Source organism: Spea bombifrons, chromosome 1 (genome assembly GCF_027358695.1).
Source record: "Spea bombifrons isolate aSpeBom1 chromosome 1, aSpeBom1.2.pri, whole genome shotgun sequence".
Taxonomy (NCBI): domain Eukaryota; kingdom Metazoa; phylum Chordata; class Amphibia; order Anura; family Pelobatidae; genus Spea; species Spea bombifrons.
In genome coordinates, this window is record NC_071087.1 from 138522478 (window position 1) to 138542332 (window position 19855).

Sequence of the window (19855 nt, forward strand, 5' to 3'; positions counted from 1 at the left end):
ATCCAGTTCAAAACAAAGTAATAACCTGCAGGCACCCTGGAGCAGGTATGAGACATAACAGAACTTAGAAATGGGCAGGATGCTGCAGGCTGGGAGCATGGAAGCTAAGCAAAGGATATAGCAGAAACATAGCAAGCAAGGGGGACAGAGCGAGCAAGATACAGAGAGAGCAAGGAGGCCATAGCAAGGAACAGAGAGACCAAGCAAGAAACATAACCAGACAAGACATCCATAATACAGGGCACAACAGGGAATACGACAGGACACCCCGCTGCCAGGGATACAAGACAAGACACCCCGCTGCCGGGGATACAAGACAAGACACCCCACTGCCGGGGATACAAGACAGGACACCCTGCTGCCGGGGATACAAGACAGGACACCCCGCTGCCAGGGATACAAGACAGGACACCCCGCTGCCGGGGATACAAGACAGGACACCCCGCTGCCGGGGATACAGGTTACATGAGACTGACACACATAAATACATACAGGAACTAGCCTAGGACTATTTGATAACTATTGGAGATTCTGTCACATCTTATGGCCATAGTATGCTTAGCCCACCACTACGCCAAAGTACTCCAATGACGGTGGGTTCTAACGCTAATCCCTGCTGACAGTGATACTAAACAAACTAAACATGAAACCCAGACACATAGCAATGAGAGACATACCTGTAGACTGCACACTGGGACAAACGGAACACACAGGTGGGGCACACCTTATAAAGGAAACAGAGCTAAAGCAAAGAGCAAGACTGGAAGCAAGGAATCAGAGGTACAGGACAGAACATAGGGACATCCAGAAATGGAGTACTGCAAAGGCAGAAAAACCGTAGCAAGACTAGAGAAACTATAGCAAGGCAAGGTAAACTAAAGACGTGCGGCTCCGTAGCCTGGATAGGGCCTGACATAGAGGATTCTCAATAATCTCTATCCATGTGTTAGTGGGGCATCATGACACCACTCAGCTATCATCTGCATAAAACTTTATTGAACTCTTTTGCCTTCTATGAAACAGAAAAAAGTAAAATAAGTAAAATTGCAGATACTCGCATGCCCTCGCACACAACTCACACTTTAGTTAATATGCAAGTTGTCTTGCAAGAGCATGCAACTTGAGTCAAATCTGGACATTAATCCTTAACTCAATTGGCAAATTAAATGTCCACATAAGGCTTAGCAAAAGGTGCCTCCCCAACCTTAGACCCATTGAAAAAAAAACTAAAAATTATAATTTAAAATCTTTAGATGTTGTGCCGTGTAAGTGAATGAATACTCTGCAAGACTGATACATCTTTCTCAGTGAAAATTGTATACCAAAAAAAATCAACAAAAACATATTTTGTCAGGTATCAGCAGATTTTGAAAGAGGATACGGACCTGCTTCACTTAAAAAGGCTACATCCAGGGATCAAAACATGCATTATGGCTAAGATATCAAAGGAAAATAGAAAGCGAGGTGATACTTAAACTAAAAACAAAAAACTAGGATGCAAAAAAACACAGACATAACCTCGGGGCAAAAAGCATGATTAATAATGGTACATAATGAGCCACCTCATTGTATGCGAATCTAGAAACCATTTTATGTCGGGTGGCTTTGAAGGAGGCAAACAATGTACAAATGTATTAGGAACCCAACAGAAAGACGGGGAATATCACCAAAATAACAGAGACCAAGTACTATGCATACAAAAGCTTGATCAAAAGCTAGCAGTTACTTTGTTTTTGGATGCCGTATTTATTAAATATTATAACATGCACTGGTGCAGTTCAACTGTTGGGTTGTTGGTACCCCAAATGTATTTTAATGGAATAATTTTAATAGATATAATGTTAAAAAGAATCCTCCCTGTATTCACATGCTGAGCCCGATTTTTACTTATGCTCTATATTTGAAGTATTTTATTCTTGTAGAAAAGGATTTTAGAAGCCATTGAAGTGACATTAGTTGTATTTGAGCCTAGGAGACCATTGGATATAAATTTAACCTCATCGCTGCTGGTTTGGTTTTAAAGCTGAGTTACAGTTAAGTATTATTCTATAAGCAAAGCCTTAGTGCACCACAGTGTTTGTAATGTAGGTTTGCTCGCTATCTTTTCCTTTTAGTGTGTAGTTACGCCTAAGTTTAGTTAACTAGCTGAGCATATAGAAGGAAACATTTTTACTATATAAAATAGCTGTTACTTCTGCTTGCACATTATCTGTCACAGCTGTGATCCCTTTATTAATTCCTATCAACCACATATTCGCCATGTAGGGCACATATTACTTCGGTTTAAATAACCTTCATGATGCTTTTTTATTTTTATTAGATGTCTTGAAAGTTCGTTCTAGAAGCACCTTCACAATATTTTTAGAATTAGCAAAGGCTGTTTTTCCTTGCCAGAGGTGCCAGGACACGCTGCAAAGCAGACTGCACAGGGGTTAAACACAGTCCCAGTTTTATAACAAATTTTTCAGCACATTATGTTTCAAGAACTTGTGCCCGAGGTGGTAGAAGCTGAGGGATTTGCACAAACCCTGCTGTGAGCTCTGATCTGGCTCTTGTAGCTGCAGAAACTGACATCAAGTCTCAGGGAGCAGGGAGAGCAGCTGTATGACACTATAATAGTATCATGTATTTGTTAATGTCATTATTGTAGGGATGAATTGGAATCCAACTAACTACAGGGAAGAACCCTACTAAAAATCCATTCTAAAATGTTCAACAGAGGGAAAATATAGATCTTACTTATAAATTCTAATGTTACCAAGGCTGAGAGAGCATATACATTTCAATCAAGTGTAAAATTGCTCAGGATTCAGAAGAGCTCTAGTCTTCAGGATGGAGGGGGGAGTATGTCGGTATGAAAGAGACATAGAACTTGACAGCAGATAATATCTATGTAGCTAGTCTGTAAACTTAGTTAAAGATACACTTAATTTTAATTATTCAGGCTGGGTATATGTCTGTTCATCACCTTGGGCAAGTTTATATAAGACCCACTAAAAGAGTAGGGCAGATTCCATGCAACCAAGATCCTGGTGCTTTTGGCGCCCCTTTAGCATGCCAGTATTGCATTGATGTGTTAGATCTATTGGAAAATCAGGAAACTCTGCAAGTAACAAACCATATTTTCCATTTTTTTCTCCCACAGGGAGCTCTACATATAACTTTCATGTGCATTTTAATATTCATGTTCATTCAATATGCATACATACCTGATCAATATCTTTGCTCTATGTAGAGTCAATTCTCCCCCTTACCTTCCACCTCTATAAGTCTCTCTATAAGATGTTACTTCTGCTTTACTCATGCTTCTTAATTTGCTTCATGTTTTCATTTTCAACAAACTATTTTAGCCCAACATGCCAGAATACAGTGCGATCATCTTTTGTCTTAAATACCTAATAAAGCACGACTTTATTTAAAAAAAATTAGATTGGCTTATTTTAAAGAAAGAATGCTCTCTGGAATACTTTATCTCATGTCACCTCAACTTCAAACTCAGTTATTAGTAAGTAAACCCCTTAGTGGATATCACATAATATGACATATGTTAAGATACCAAAAGTAAAAGCGTTTATTCGGATGTTATCTTCTGAAGGTATGCCCAAGGCAAATCACTGCATTACCCCTTCCCTTTTGAGCCTTACTCTGTTTAACTCACATACTCACCTGTTCCAATTCCCATATGTTTTTTTTTTTTGTTTTTTTTTTTTTTTAAGATTGTGCCTTATTTACTTTCAGCAGTTCCACAACGCCCAGAGTTTAACTTGAGAACAGATTTTGACTAATTCCAGCAATGTTCTTGGGTCGGAATGTGGTAATTATCTGCAACACATGTCTCATGATGTAATAAGACTATTCTTACAATGTAATGATGTTATCCCTTTCAAGGAGTACAGAAATGCTTTGTACTATATCACTTTTTTGCAATTTATGGCTCACACCTATTATTCATCCCAGTGATATCAAATTACTCATACACTAATTCATTCATGTAGACAGTCACTTGGAAGTATTAATTTACACACATGAATTTTGTCTTGTGTTCAGCCTTTCTTGTCCAGATTCATTCATTTATCAATTCTCCTGTCACTTTTACCGAGTTACCCACTCATTTTATTTATGCATTTACTAATTAATTTACACATTCATTAATATACTTGTTGTTCGTAGAAGAAGAAGAGGCATGTTTGCTAGATTCTGCTGTGGCCGGCCTGCTAAGCTTATTTGCTGGTGGTGGGACAGGACAAAACATTTAGGATAATACACGTGACTTAAATATGGTGATCAGCATTTTATCCTGGTCTGTTGAAGCATCATTAAATACTTAATATAGTATATCACTGATGTATGATTTAAGGATGGTATTAAAAAATAATGTGGTTGGAGTCTGTACGCCATTGACTATAGTGGCTGCATTTTATTGTATTTAAAACAAAAGGCAGATTTACTGTTTGAAAATACTATTGCTTTATCTTAATAGGGGTCCAGGGACATTTGTGTCAGCAAATATTAACCATGGACACAAGTCCCTAAGTAGGCTGGTATATCCTATGCAATGGCACGGATCACTGCATAGAGCAGCATGACCTATATCAACTAGCTGCAGCCCCTTTGTGTGAAACTGGGGGCAAATCACCACTCCTCAGTGGGCCAGTCGCAATCGAGATTTCTGATTTCCCCATGCGGCCCATTTCCATTATGGAGGACTGCGCCTGGCCAGCCAACCTTCATAACATGCTGTACATGATGCCCCGATATGATGTCATATCCCAGCACCCAGTAGTAAGGACACTGGCTGTGAAAGTGAGTCTCAGTGGGATCTGGAGTGCTACCATGGGTCAGGCCCAGTCCAGCATCCAAGGTAAATATGTCACTGATTATAGGGTATCAGTGAATATGAGAATACTAGAGCAATAATAAATGTATTGCATATTTTGTCATTATAACAATAAAAAGTAATTTCATACCAAAAAAAATCACTCTTGCACATACCTGATTACTTAATGTCTAAAGATTAAAGTAAATGATTTGACAGGCCCCATTCATAACATGTAACTGCTCTTAATTAAACTCGGATAAAAGAGAAAAACAGCATAATCAAGGCAAAATGCAAACAAATTGAGTCCAGACACTACCACAATCACATTTTCACTTTGAACATAATTAATGTATGGGATGGTCTGTCGGGCATTACTCTCAAGACAAAGTCACGGGTCATTCCTGAACAATTGGATACTCTTATAGGGGAAATGGAGTACTAAAATGGGATAAGCTTCATTGAACCTAATAGCTCTGTTTCATTCTTAAGTATTTCTTTGATCTGGTTGCTAATGTATTTTAGAGCGCTGGTTACACTATACAGTGGTATATAAAATTCCTTTTATCTCCTCCTTGGCTGCAGCTACTGGGTACTGTTGGATAAACAGAATATCCTTATATCCATTATCACAGAACTGGTTAAACAAGACATTTTACATTTTCTTTTTCCCCCCTTTCTGCTGCAGTGCATGCTTAATCATTTTTTACAAGAAAAAAAAAGAAAAATTTTAAAAAAAAAAGATAATATGGTACGATGTTACATCAGTGATTCAGCTGTTGCTTCTGTAATGATTGGGATCAGATGATTCAAGGTTTAAATTCCTTTAAATGTCAGTATTCACAAAGCAAATTGATAACACTTTTATCTCTGACTTCCATAAAGTAATTTGAAATGTCAAGGGGAGTTATAAGGTATAAGCCAAAAACAGGAGAAAAAAATCCTGTTAGAAAAATAATAAAAGCAAAACTCTTGACTCTTTGGCAGGGATGCTTTCTTCTTCTTGACATGTGTGTCGTAGTGCACCCACCCTGTATAAAGTGCCTTCATTAAAATTTCCGTAGCAGTGTTTGTTTTCTGAAAAGTCGATATACTGACACAAATGTAATCACCATAAAAGTCAAACTTTGCCATACTTGTTTAATTAGTATGTTTCACACAAATGTAATGTATATACATACCTAGGAACTCTCTGAGTTTCACCCCGAGACTCCTGGTGAGGCACTACTTCTCGGAGTCACTCTGCTTTTTTGCTGGTCAGGGAAGTTACATTTAGCTCATTGCTGAGGAGTTTACCTTGAAGATCTTTTCATCTGTTGTTCTATTCCTGTGATAATAGTCTTGTCTTTGACAGGATGTTTTGCTAAACTTTTCAGACAGTCAGTGCATGCCAGGTCATTAACATAGTCTCTCTTGTCTGTGCACTCCAAGAGTGGCCAGCTTACCAAGATTCCTCCAAGAGTGCATCATAGATACATCCAGGAGGCCACAAAAGAACCCAGACTGACATGTAAAGAACTTCAGGCGTCACTTGCCTCAGTTAAGGTCACTGTTCACAATTCCACAATAAGAAAGAGAATGCAAAAATTGCAAGACAAATAACCATAGCTGACCAAAAAGGACACAAAGGTTTGAGAGATTTGCCAAATGACCCCCAAGACTTTTGGCCTAGTATTATGTGGACTGGTGTCAAAATTGGAACTTTTTGGAAAAAATGGGTCCTGTTAAAACTAACATAGCATTCCACAGTAAGAACATCATACCAACAGTCAAACACGACGGTGATATCGTGATGTTCTGGGGCTGCTTTGCTGCTTCAGAACCTGGGCGACCTGCTGTAATTGATGGAACCGTGAATTGTGCTCTACCCCAGAAAGTCCTGAAGGAGAATGTCTGGCCATCAGTTTGTGTCCTAAAGCTCGAGCACAGTTGGGTTATGGAACAGGGCAAAGTCAAAGTCCTGACCTGAATCCAAAAAGGCATAATTTAAAAGCTGCATTTTGTGTTTGTCTTAAAAGTAGTTGGATGATCTGAAACATTTAAATGTGACAAATAAGCAACAATAGAAGTGAGGAAGGGGCCAGTACTTTTTTCACAGCACTGTGTGTGTATTTATGTAATGTGAAAGGGACACTTTTATTCTCCGTTCCTTGTTCACAATGTTGAAGACAGAAGACATCAGAAACCCTAATGTCACCAAACTTAAAATTTCTAAATCGTACAAGGCCATCTCTCAAGACATTGGAATCCCTGCTTCATTGCATTATTATTTATTAAGTTTGCTGCTCATGGAACTGTAAACAGCCTCCCAGGAAGTGTAGACAAGAGAAAATTGATCAGAGAAGTCATGGAAGGTTGATTAGAAGTGTGGAAAAACACCATGTAAGACATGGTGATGGTTTCAACCTGTACCATATGCCGCAGACAAAATCAAGAAAGGCTTTATGGGGAAAGACCAAAGAGGACCCCACTGCTGAAAGCAAATCATAACATGGCATGGACGATTTTTGCAAAACCTACCTAGTAAAACCACAATTATTCTTGGAAAATGTTTGAGGACAGGTTAAACCAAAATTAAGCTTATAAGGCAAAACACACACTACCTACAGTAAAATATGTTGGAATATCAACAATGTTGTGGGGCTGCTTTGCTGCCTCTGGTACTGAGGCCTTGACCAATGTGATAACCAGTATCAGAAACCTAGGTATAGGTCAAAGACCATGGGTAATCCAGAAAGTTTGAATACATTTGTCAGCAGACAGGTGCAAGAATCTTATAGATGACTACAAGAATCATAAGGCTGTCATTGTTTCCAAGGATTGTGCAACCAAACACTAAGGAATGGTGCCTTTGATATTGTCTAGGTTATATTTGTGTATATATTCTGTAAAATTGCTTTATGTCAGTTGAAAAGGCATATTTTTTGTTGAATACCATTGGACATCACATTAAATTATTATGATAATACAGAGTAATTATATTTACAATTATTTCTGAAGATATTGTACATGATGTACAAAATATTAAAGGGCACCAATAATGTTGACCATAACGATAGATAGATAGATAGATAGATAGATAGATAGATAGATAGATAGATGGATAGATAGATAGATAGATACATACTGTGCAGTCCCAAGTTGTGGGAGTAGCTCCAGTGGGTCTTCTAAGTCCTAATGAACAAGCGTTGGTGATAGATGTAGTGGTGCTAAGTGACAGAAACATCAGGGCGAAGAAGTATGAGAAGCTGGAGAAGTATCAGGGCCTAGAGAAGATGTGGAGAATAAAGGCCAAAGTGATCCCAGTGGTCATAGGAGCACTCGAGGCTGTGACTCATAAGTTGGGAAAGTGGCTCCAACAGATTCCAGGAACAACATTCTGTCCCAGAGTGCAGTGCTAGGAACAGCTAAGATACTCCGCAGAACCCTCAGGTTGAGGAAGACACATACCACCAATAGGGATGAGACGGGCATTTTATATACCTATTGGTGCTGTACAAAAGAACCATAGATAATTATTACATTCTCTACTGGAGCTGTTAGAGAGCAGATTCCTCCTGATGATTACATCCATCTAGAGTATGGGAGCAATGACTGAATATAGTGTCTCTCTTATTCCTATACTTGAACACTAAGCTTTTATTTATTCCAGGTTCCCACTATCCACAATTTCCATCTAAATTGAATATTTCCAAATCTAACTAAGACATGACTCTCTCCTTCATATTTTCCTCACATAAGAGATTACTAAAATACAACTCCATTTCCTTGTAATACCTCTTCTGAATTGTCAATACTCCGAGTTATGTTGTCTCCCCCTCTTCTGCCTTTCACGTCTCCAATCCATTCTGAACTGGTCTAATTTTATGATCCCATTACTCTTTGCTCTACTGTGCTAGTCCCTTCATTGGCTACCCAAGCTGTGCCTGTTCTTTGGAATCCCCTACCTTGTTCTGTCAGATTCTTTCCTTCTCTCTCTCCCTTATTCTAACTTTAAAAGCTTGTTAAAAACATCATATATCATCATATATCATCCTAATGATTGCATCTTTCACCCTCTCACCAATCAAACCATCCTCAACCAAGACGTCCCTCACATTCTGCCTCACACCCCTTCAACCCCCAACATACTGTAAGCTTGCAAGACCAGGACCTCTTCTCCATCTATATCTGAACATCCTAACGTGTTAATGTTGTTGTAAAATTTGTATAAGTCAATTTTAATGTTATTTTTGATTTTCTCCCCCTAGTATAATAGCACTATAGAATTTATGTAAAGCCAACTGCTGTTATGAAGTCTCACAACCCATATAAAGAGGGTTCGGCTTAAACAGCAGCATATTCATTAAATTCCGATTTCTCTCTGGTGTTTAAGATTAAATTTAGTGGGTAAATTGATGCAACTGATGCAATTAATGAAGTTAAACTTAAGCTGAGCCATATTGCTGTACCGTCAGCTTTGTCAGTTGTTCAGTTAATACTAATCCTAGCCTAACAGGTGTCAATATTTCAAGCAGGAACCACTTCATGTGCAGTGAGCTGTGGATAACAGTAGCTAGTGGTGTACCTGGCCAATTTCCTTCCTCAGTGCTGTGAGATAAGTGGAGGTAAAACATTTCTACAAAGCATCATACCCAGTGTCCGCTTTACTTCCTCCATTCCCAAATCTACACATCCATGTATACAAACTAGGTAATCAACAGGTGACCCATCAGGTATGCTAGGATCAAGTCCAAAACAAGTAACCTTGGCGTACCTTGGAACTCTCTGGACCCTGAGTCTCCAGGGAAAGTGCTGATTCTGTATGTCTCCTGCACACTTTCCTCTTTCTTGGGCAGTGGAACTTGGTTTGACCACACCAACTCCCCCTTCTACTTCTTGCCTACTTAAGGCTGCCAGGGGCTATCCCCACACCTGCGTGGCTAGCCCCACCCCATGCACAACTAGGTCCACTTCCACATGTGGATAGCCAGCCCCCTCACAAAGCTATTCCTCCAGAAAGGGCGAGCACCTGGGAGCCTACTCTCAGAACTGCCTAAGTACGTACATGCGGAGTCCAAGGACTATGAGACAAGTGTGCCTTTTCAAAATTTTATTTCCAGCAGACCATGACACATTTGTCCTCGTGTCCTCGTCTGATTAAGAAAGTAGCCATGTCCTTAAGCATCTCAGTGACAGACATTATTATAGAAAGAAGTCATAGTTTTCTGGCAAATATATCTGTAGCTATCAAGAAATATGAGATTAATACTCTCTCTGCATTTTGCAGCACTTTAACTATGACGTAGAATGTTATTAAGAATGTCCTTGAGTGCCATGATTCCTGTCTTTATAAGTCATGAAACAGTTTCCTGTGTGTTGAATATGCCCTAGGATGTTGATGGATGAAAAGGTTAAGAGGTTATGTTTTTGTCTGTTTAAGCCTTTCTTGTACACACAGCATAATTTTCATGTACTTATTTTACTTAAATAATATTTCCATACATTATTTCAAGAATACATCTTTTTAAAAAAGCTTGTCCTCACACATATACCTAATTGGTATTTTAGAAAATAAACTTTTTTGGGTAATATTGACATTCTCCCAGTGCTCATGGACACCATCCATATCTATCGATAGATCCATCTACCATCTACATCTTGGAATATATATATATATATATATATATATATATATAAACAAACAGAAAACCCTCTACTTCCTTGCTCCTAAAAAAGTTATTTTCTACTTGTTTAACCAAAAGCTCAATGTAGATAATTCAAAGTATTTTATATCAAAATAACCAGGAAGCTTAACTTGCTGAGAGAAGGTCAAAACAAATGCAATCACGGGCCTAAATACCATGCGCTGTCTTGATACGTAGTTTAGCTTTGTTCAAAAGGTTGTTTTACAAAGCTTTCCAGAGGAAATAAGCAAGATGTCAAGTGCATAATATCATAACTATCATAATATCATAACTTGTATTCTTTTTTAACAAATTTATTTTCTTTAACTATCTTTTTTTTTTTCTTAACAAAAGCTCTTACTGTACAAGGTAGGAATTGCACAAAGTAACTCAACTCTCCGGCCTTTTTCCCTCCAAATGCGAACATTGGCCCTCTGCCAGATTAGACAAATGTGGATTCTGAAGATACCGTCCATATTGTAACATATTATAAAAAAAAAAACACTAAAGGTTTTTTTAAATGGTCAAATTTCTTGTGCCTTTTGGGAGTGTAAAATGAAATCTTTATGTTTCTAGGCTGATGCATAATGAATAATACTATAGGAACCCTAGAGAAATACATTTTTTTAACCACAAAATGCAAAAGTGAAACAAAAGCAATTAAATTAAATTTTGAATTTCTTAGGGAAAACATTACCGATGTTTATTCAGATGGTGATATTAGCTCCTGGCTATGGAGAGCGGTGTTCATTTATCATTATTAAATATGGTAAATCAATGAATTTTTTAGAACCTAATGTTTCTTATGATAAGTAAGTGGAAGTTAGTTTCTGTTGCACATCATGATTGTTCTGTGCATTATGGGAATATAATTATCTTATTTAAATACTGTTTCATACATATATTTGGGAATCTGTTCATTCAAGATTGTGCAAATATGTACGTGCTTAGCAAGTGGGAATTTGAAACGGTCACTTGTATGCAAGAATATTGTTTTTGTGCCTGAGAATGAGGAGCGCAATGCTCAACCCTCCGGTACTGAAATTATAGAGAAAGGGAAGTCCATAGTGTGCCAAAACCACAGGCACAAAGAGTAGACAAAAATTACTAAACGCTGCTTACACTAAACTTGGCAAAATCACTTAAAAACTACTGAGTTAAAGGGTTCCTCAAAGTTACTTGGGTCCCCACAGACACATGACTTTCGAATGAAAACCAAACTACTAAGTGACTGGGGTCTATTCGCTAAAGGTTTCGCTATTCGCTAAAGGAAGAGTTGCGGTTCCAACACTGCAGGGTTCCTCCAGTGTGAAGGGCTCAGCTGGCCCTGTATAATGCATAATTCAGTGGGTGAGAAGACTTTGAAGACATCTTATTGATTTAACTATACATTATACACAGTGAAACATGCTATTCCTGCAACAGTAGCCCACTGGCATTGGCCCTTTATAACTTGTAGTAGAACCAAGGAGCTGAAACCATACCTCTCCTGGAAACCACCCTACCAATGCTCCCTTTAGTGAATAGACTCCATCTAACCTTCAATTTTCCAACATAGATGGTGAATTAATGTGTGTATTAATGTGAATCAACAATTGCGTTCAGCTGTAGCGTTTTCAAGTCCAGAGTAGGATAATTACATTGACCTGTTTTCAATATACCTGCCACATGTTGTGCTGCCCTGCAATTCGTGAAATGTGTGAGACCTACTGCGACAGAGACAGATAGCTTATGCGGTTTAAGGGTACTATTATGAAATATCTTGTTGGCAATGGCCCACCCACTGCTCTATTTGGACTTTGATGGTGGACCAGTAGTGATGGCCATATTCAAACAATCAACACATCAAATTTAGCCCTGTGAGTGTTAGATCTGTAGTGTATAACAGCTGATTTCCTTCTGTGAGCTTATATATCCCTTGTACCGAAGAGCTGCATTTTCCATGTACTTGTCAGTGACATGTGGCATGTATCTGTCTCCTGGTAAAGATGGTACAAGTCAATCCAACGACACTACCTTGAGATGATCCTGAAATGCCCTGAGAACTGTATATCAGAAAAACTATACTCTAGCGCAACCATACCATGAAGAGAACTTCTCCATCCCTTAACAGCATGCAAGAGTATAATTTGAGAAAACAACATAAAAGTCAGTCTCCTTGTGGGCAGACAATACTATAGGAAAAACAGCTTATTCCTATTTTATTGCTGTGGAGCTTGACCAGTGCTAAACGATGTGTACCTGTACAATCACCTTTGGTAGTTAGACACTAAAGCCTATTTTCACAGAGCTGTATCTACATGGCTTTCATATTTTCAGGTCAATAGGTGAACCTCTAATGTCTGCAATTCTGCAATAAAAATCTAGCTGTTAGTATTAGATCTGGTATTGTTATTGATTTGTGATCTACGCAGGCATTGCCAGATTTTTATAATACAAAAAAGATCCACACGTTACATCATCGACGTATTTAACGGCCAGGAAATAGAGGCAGTATGATAGTTGGACTCAATGACAGCTACATAAATGCTAGGACTTTCTGAATAAAAATCCATTATATGTTATAGACCAAATTAAATTGCAGAATTAAAGGGAGCCAGGTTTTAAAAGTGAATGGGTAGAGATAAAAAAAGCAAGCCAAAGTAACTTATTATTCAAGAGCAAAGATCCTTTCTGTTCAAAATGGAAAAATCCACCTCTCAGTTTTGACTGAAGAGATAGTTATAGAGAAAATCTCATCTCTTAATTAGAAAGAAAAATTCACATCACATAGCTCCCATCACCAAAGCTAATGATCCACAGCTGCCTGTATAAAGGGCAGGCTTTGTTTCTCGAGCTGTAAGGTGTTAATCATCTCTTCTTTATAGATGCTGTGGTTTGCAGTAAGAAGAGAATGTTCAATATTCCAACTTAAATTATTTTTTTGAAGTGTGTTACACAAGGGATACTCTCACATGTCATTCTGAATGATCATTTAATGCATGCATTATCACAACTCTCAACTGTAGATATCAATTTATAAGCCTGGAAGCTGAGCGAGAATGTAAAAGTTCATTGTTCCTGCTCAGATGAAGCTAAAGAAAGACCATAAGAGGAGAATCCTTCTCGTATCTTTTGTCCCAACTAAAGATCTCATCTCATTACTGCGTTAACAGGATAATATTTCCCACAGAAACTATATCATCATTTGTAAGTCTCCTTCTTGGAAACAGAGATATATTGTAAAATATTTAATTAGTCGGAGACCTATGTTTTATTATTTTAACGACTTAGTTATTTTCTTCTGTTATTTTGTCTGAAACAGATCTTTAGAACATTGTATACTCAGGCACAAGCCTGTCTTTAAATTCACTTTCATTTGGGCTTTTTCTGCCTTTAAATCCTTTTTAATCTTAACTTCTTTAATATAAAATTTCTATCTAATTGTGTGAGAATGAGCTTAAACTGTATTCAGCTAGTAGTTTTAGTTGCTAGTAAACTTGGAACCAATTGCACTAAACTTTACAATGATCATAGAATTTGAGTCATCCCCTGACTCCAGAATATCTATTAAAATGTTTTACATGGGTAACCGATTATGCTTTTGACTTTGACGTTTCCAGTGATAGTAGTTTTAACAGTAAGAGTATTCAAATGTATTAGGCCAAACACATCTCCTGGCACCTAATATACTCATCACCAGTCAGCTCCGGCACTGGTTCTGCAAACGTCACGGGGTGGTCTAATGAGACCCCTTGAAAGGACCCCTTTTGATCTTAATTGGGGAGCTTTCCAGCTTTGACTGCTTCAAGCAGCCAATCAGTGGCAAGAATTGTCAGATCATGAAGAAGGTAAGGAGCAGCATAGCCACAAAGTGCTTGAAAATGCATTCTTCTTTGCTGAGACCGTCTGGGACATTAAACGGATGCAATGAATGCATATTTACTGTTAGGAGAATTCACATAAATGTTGTAGGAAATCCAATCTTCTGTCCTTCGTTGGCTGCGCTAGTGTCTCAAGCCAATTATGAACATGTTAAAACAAGAAAAAAGAAAGAAAAAAGAAAGAAAGTGGTACATATATTTGGATTGTTCTTGCAGTAATAATGTTTTGTTTTCTCCTGGGAGAATTCTACGAAATTTTGATGGTTTCCTGGAGGCAGCTGAAGTCTTGTTTTCTTCACCACCCAGGGAATTCAGTTTATTGAAGTGTGTGAAGAATTCCTTATTGACTGACACCCACACTGCCAAAAAGCCTGGATTTGACAACGTAATTTGGGGTATCCTAGACAATTAAATGCCAATTTTCTACACTTTTAAGCAAAAAAATGAAACCATACAGGGAACAGACGCATCTCACTCTTGTGACATTGAATCATATTACACAAATGAACATTTCAATGGTCGTATGTATTAATTATAGATTATTATTTGGGGATTCAATGTATTAGGGCCTAATAAGATTTCAGGAACAGTTTTCCTGGTTTGTTTGCTTATTTATTTATGATTTTTGAGCATTACGTGTAAACTGTATAATTAAACCATCCAAAATAAATATATGACAGTATGCTAACAAAAAAAGCACGAATGGATTATCAGTATTTGTAAAACCCTTTACATTTCTCCCCCTCTGGATCTTTTGTTCCTCCTCCAGCCTTTCCCCTATCTTTAGCCATCATTCCCCAACACCTATATAACCGTACCCGGGAACTCTCCGGGTTTGCCCGGAGCTTGCCGGGTGAAGCACCGCTTCTTCGGTTCTCCAGGTCAAGAACCGAATCCTCGGGTCACGGGAGCGGGGGCTTGACACACCCGCTCCCCACTCATTTTCCATTTAAATGGGGGTGTTTCCCGATGACATCGGCGGGAACGCCCCTGACGTCAGTCTGCAGTCCTGGCTCTGGGTAGCCGGAGCACAGAAGTTCCCAGGTATGTATATAACCATCTTCTGATACAGCCATTTATCTTGACTTTCAAGTTGGGTCAGCCTCACTGGGCTCAGTGCAGATCTCTCAGAAACCATATGGGGCCAGAGACAGTAGAGTATGATGTCATACCCTTGTGCTTTTTGATGCCTTGAACAGAAACACAGAGCACACTCCTTACCCCCCATCCAATTTACTGTACATGACAAGGGGAACAATACTAATATTTTCTGGGGGGTTTCTTTTTATCATGGTACATAAAAGTAGTCCTTATATCACCCTTGAGAGAATTCTGCTTTAACGCCACTGGTAAAATTATTGATAGTACAGAACCAGTACTGTGCAAGGAATTACAATGAGCTCAGCATACAGTTCAACCTATTTATATTACTGATTAACATTGAATCATTATTTAATACCGAAGCCCTTGATCTCACTGGTGTGCAATGGTAGATGAACTGGTGTATGATGCAAATGTCAAGCCTAGTACAGCATGCCTGAAGGTCCTTTTGTTGGAAATCAAAAGTGATTATAAATATTCTAAAGCTACAGCTAATGGTAAACATACATAAGAAGATATGAAGAAATTGCTTTTAGCACAACCGTGTAGGATTAATAATGATACCAGTGATCGCAGCATTTAAAAGCAAGTCATCAAGCATTTTTACTGAGGATTGAATCCTGTAGGGCATAGCCTCATTGCAAGGGGAAAAAATTATAAAAACCCCTCAAGGTAATAAAATGATTAAGCAAAGATTACAAAGAGACAATCGCAAGGTGAATGAAAGGTGCTTGATAACAGTTCACGGTTTGCTTACAATTAAATAAAATAAAATGTGTACAGGCAAAATGTTATTTCACATTTATAGGCGATATGGGGGCATAAATGACTATTAATGAAAAAAGCAAATGTTTTAAACTTGGAACAGTTGAAATGCTTCTTTGCCAGAGTTGGGGTGTAGTGGCATGAGCAAGACGTCAATGCTACATCTATTATGTGACCCCCTTTTTGCAAGAATTTTGTGAGTAATCAATTTGTGGGCAACCATCTTACTGGATCCTGTAGGTACTGGTAGGAATACTATTGGATACATGGGAAGAAAAGACCCAGCTACACTTGATGCATTGTGTGTATGTGTATATATATACTGTGTACATGTATGTATATACTGTATATTTTTCCTTACAATAGTAAAGCATGTTTTCATTGTATTGAAATACGGACATGTTCTAGTCTCTTAAATATTTTAAAATTAAATATATTTAAATATATTAATTAAAATATTTGTTCTTTGTCTTTATTCCTCCAGCTTTTCCTTCTTGTGGTTTGGAATTTTGAACTCTATATGATCCCATTGGCATTACTGCTGATACTAGTTTGGAACTATTTCTTGATGGTGTCGGGGAAGGATAACAGGACCCAAGATATGGTGAGAAGCTCAGAGATCCTTAAATATTGAAATGATCCCTTAACTGATATAAAATGACTAAGACAAACATATGTTCTAAGGAGGGAGCATGTTATGGCTTAAAGGCTCATGTGGCTCTTCAACTTGCTGAAGGCATTATGTTTGGAACTCTTTCTATGAATGCTGGACCTAAAAAGTATCACAAACCTTTTAGATTACTCTTTCATTCTAAGTCCTGTGACTTAGCACTCTCAATGCAAATGTAAATATTTATTGAAAATATTGGAGAAAATAAATTGTGCATTAGAATACTGACATTTTGACCCAAAACAATAATGGTCTTCATAAGGGCAACAAAAATAAGGCATAGCAGACCTGTTTGGGGTCCAAACTTTGAACAGTTTGTTGTTTGGGGTTGATATATATGCATCGCAAGAGGCTTCCAATGTGTCCCAATAATTATGTGTCCCCAGGTTTCCCATCGGGTTACACATCTGGATTGTAGTAGTTCATAGCTTTTCAGTTTTAAAAAAAAAAAAAAAAAAAAAACTGTAATGCACCCCTACACCTGGTGCCTCAGTGCATTTATTCTTATAGACCTTATGAAGTTTGATAGTTAAATCAAGCTCCAGCCAGCTTCTCAAGAATTCCCTCCTCCTCCGCTTGTGATTCAGTCCTTTGAAAAGGTGACCTCACCATGATGGAAGTCATTGGGAGATAAATGAGGCCGCTGAGATAGCCTATGCATACGACAGCGCTTAGCATTTTTGTGGTTTATAATTCCCATGTAAAAAGATACTGCTGTGGCTAGAAACACAATCATACAGACAACGGTTAAATATTTTGTGAGTAGATGGTTCCAACAGCACTGGCATCAGGTAAAAGACGATTCAATCGAATAAGTCTCATAACCAGTTATTTTGTATCCTGTGGGTGGCATGCTTCATCAGTATGTACCCAAAATATTGGGTTTATGCATCAGTGTTATATTCTAAATACCCTGGAATTGGTTATTTCGTTTTCTACCTAATAATTGTACCTGGCTATATTGCTCAGTCTATGAACATATTTTAATTAATTGCGGAAGCATTGTGACACAGCAGAGAAGTATTGCACAGAGCCAGAAACTGAGATGTCTTAATATCCTTGCTGGCCGTTTAGATTGCTAGCCACAGGCATAAAGTAGATAACATTTTCTGATAGTCCACGCTGTGGTATGATTATAGCAGCGCTGGAGATTTTAATGGGTATGAACATATGGCAGAATATTACAGTAACTGCCACCTAACACACAATAATCTGCGCGAGAGTCCTTTCATACTAAAGGCTTTCATATGAAATGCAGTATGTCGCTCAACTGATTGCAGATACTAAAAGTCACATAATGCTTTGTTTTGTACACAGAATCATTTTAATATGAGTACTTGGTAAATAGGTAGAAATGGGTAATTGTTCTACTTCCAATTTACTAGCCCTTAAAAATTACTTTTACTATTTGAGATCCATAAACAGTCGCATTAAGTCAGCTCTCAGCTCTCCTTTCTCATCCGCATTAGTCTCTACTTATATGTCCGTATAGGATTTTTATTTTGCTTGGGTACAATCCATTTTAAATGTAAGATATTAGAGATTGTAAGCTACTTGAGTATTTTTTTCTTCTCCCAATCAGAAGTGAGATTGTGCACTATTTTGATTTTCAAGAACCGCATCTGGTTGTGAAAATACTCCAAATATTTACAGGTAATTCTATAAATTGGGTAAATGGTCCTTGTATATCTGGCAGGAAAATCACTTCTTGATACCCACAGATGTATCTTTTGCACCAAGGGAAAAAAATTAAGCCACTCTCTAGCAACTGTAATATAGCTGGTGAATCTCTGCATAATTTTCATAAATCAGTAGTGAAACATGAAAATGTCAACTTAATCAAGCATTTAAATTTTATTAATCAGGCCTAATTTTTATGAGTGCAAATAATCGCTGAAGCTGGACAAATTTGTTCTAGGCTGCATAAGAAACATAATTTTAATATTTAATGGGCTGATGAATTTAAATGGAGAATTATCTTTATGAAACATGGTCTTCATAATTTGCCATTAAATGAGAAATGAAGAAATCAACATAAATCTTACATAAAGGTTGCTTAACTAAGTGTTGGCACTATAAATATTACTAGTGTATTAGACACTAATTTAGCCATCATACTGCACACTACATAAAGAAGGAATGAATGGCTTTAATGTGGATTCAGCTTCTAGAATCCACAGTGAGATACATCTTAAAATTCTAAATGTAGCATGTCTATGGTATTTAAAATTAAGCCAATAAGCAATTCACATATTGAACAAGTAGTCATAAAGGGCCAGTTTTTGGATTTGGACCAATACATTTGATAGTAAAGATCACTGGCATGAGGTCTGGAAGTCTTATTTCTACAAACAGCCTATGTAACTATGGATGGATTTTTTATATAAACCAGTGACTAGTATGACAAAAATATGTGGTTTTACCATCTATGAGCTTGCTTGACATCTAAAGTCCACAACTAAAGTCCCTATGGTCCACAACTACCAACTCCACCAACCCCCCCAACACTAGGCCAAAGCTACAGGCCACGATTTCTCAGGCCCAGCGTGATGTTATTTTTTTGGTGCTGAGACATAGCATTTAAGGACCTTGAGGGAGCAGAACAGCTGGCAATAGCCGACCCCTCTTGAATTGTATGGCTAAGTGTAAGTGAGTATGTTAGTGTATGTAAGTATGTTGCTGTATGTGTGTATGTTAGTTTGCGTGTGTAAGGTTGCTAGTCTCTGTAAGTATTCCTCCCAACTTCTACCCCCGGCACATTGGGACACATGCAGAGTATACAATACAGTATACAACATCAATGCCACTGTCCTTCTGAGCTCTACCTCATAAAGTGGGACTTATTAACCAAACCTCTGCTGTAATCTGTAAAGTGCTAAATAATCATTTTGGCTCTATTTATTTACATGTACATGTTAGTATGCTTTTTTTCCTTCACTTTTAACATACATTAATTGAAAATATTTTTAGTTTT

General features: G+C 37.8%; 1 protein-coding gene across 2 annotated transcripts in view; it reads left to right on the forward strand.

Moving 5' to 3' along the window:
* MCTP1 (multiple C2 and transmembrane domain containing 1) overlaps positions 1-19855 on the forward strand; it is a 236695-nt gene that overhangs the window by 179227 nt on the left and 37613 nt on the right. For both annotated transcript variants that reach the window (XM_053474807.1, XM_053474815.1), the window contains exon 17: positions 16696-16815. In XM_053474807.1, coding sequence (XP_053330782.1) covers positions 16696-16815 — 120 coding nt within the window. The remainder of the gene's footprint in view (positions 1-16695; positions 16816-19855) is intronic.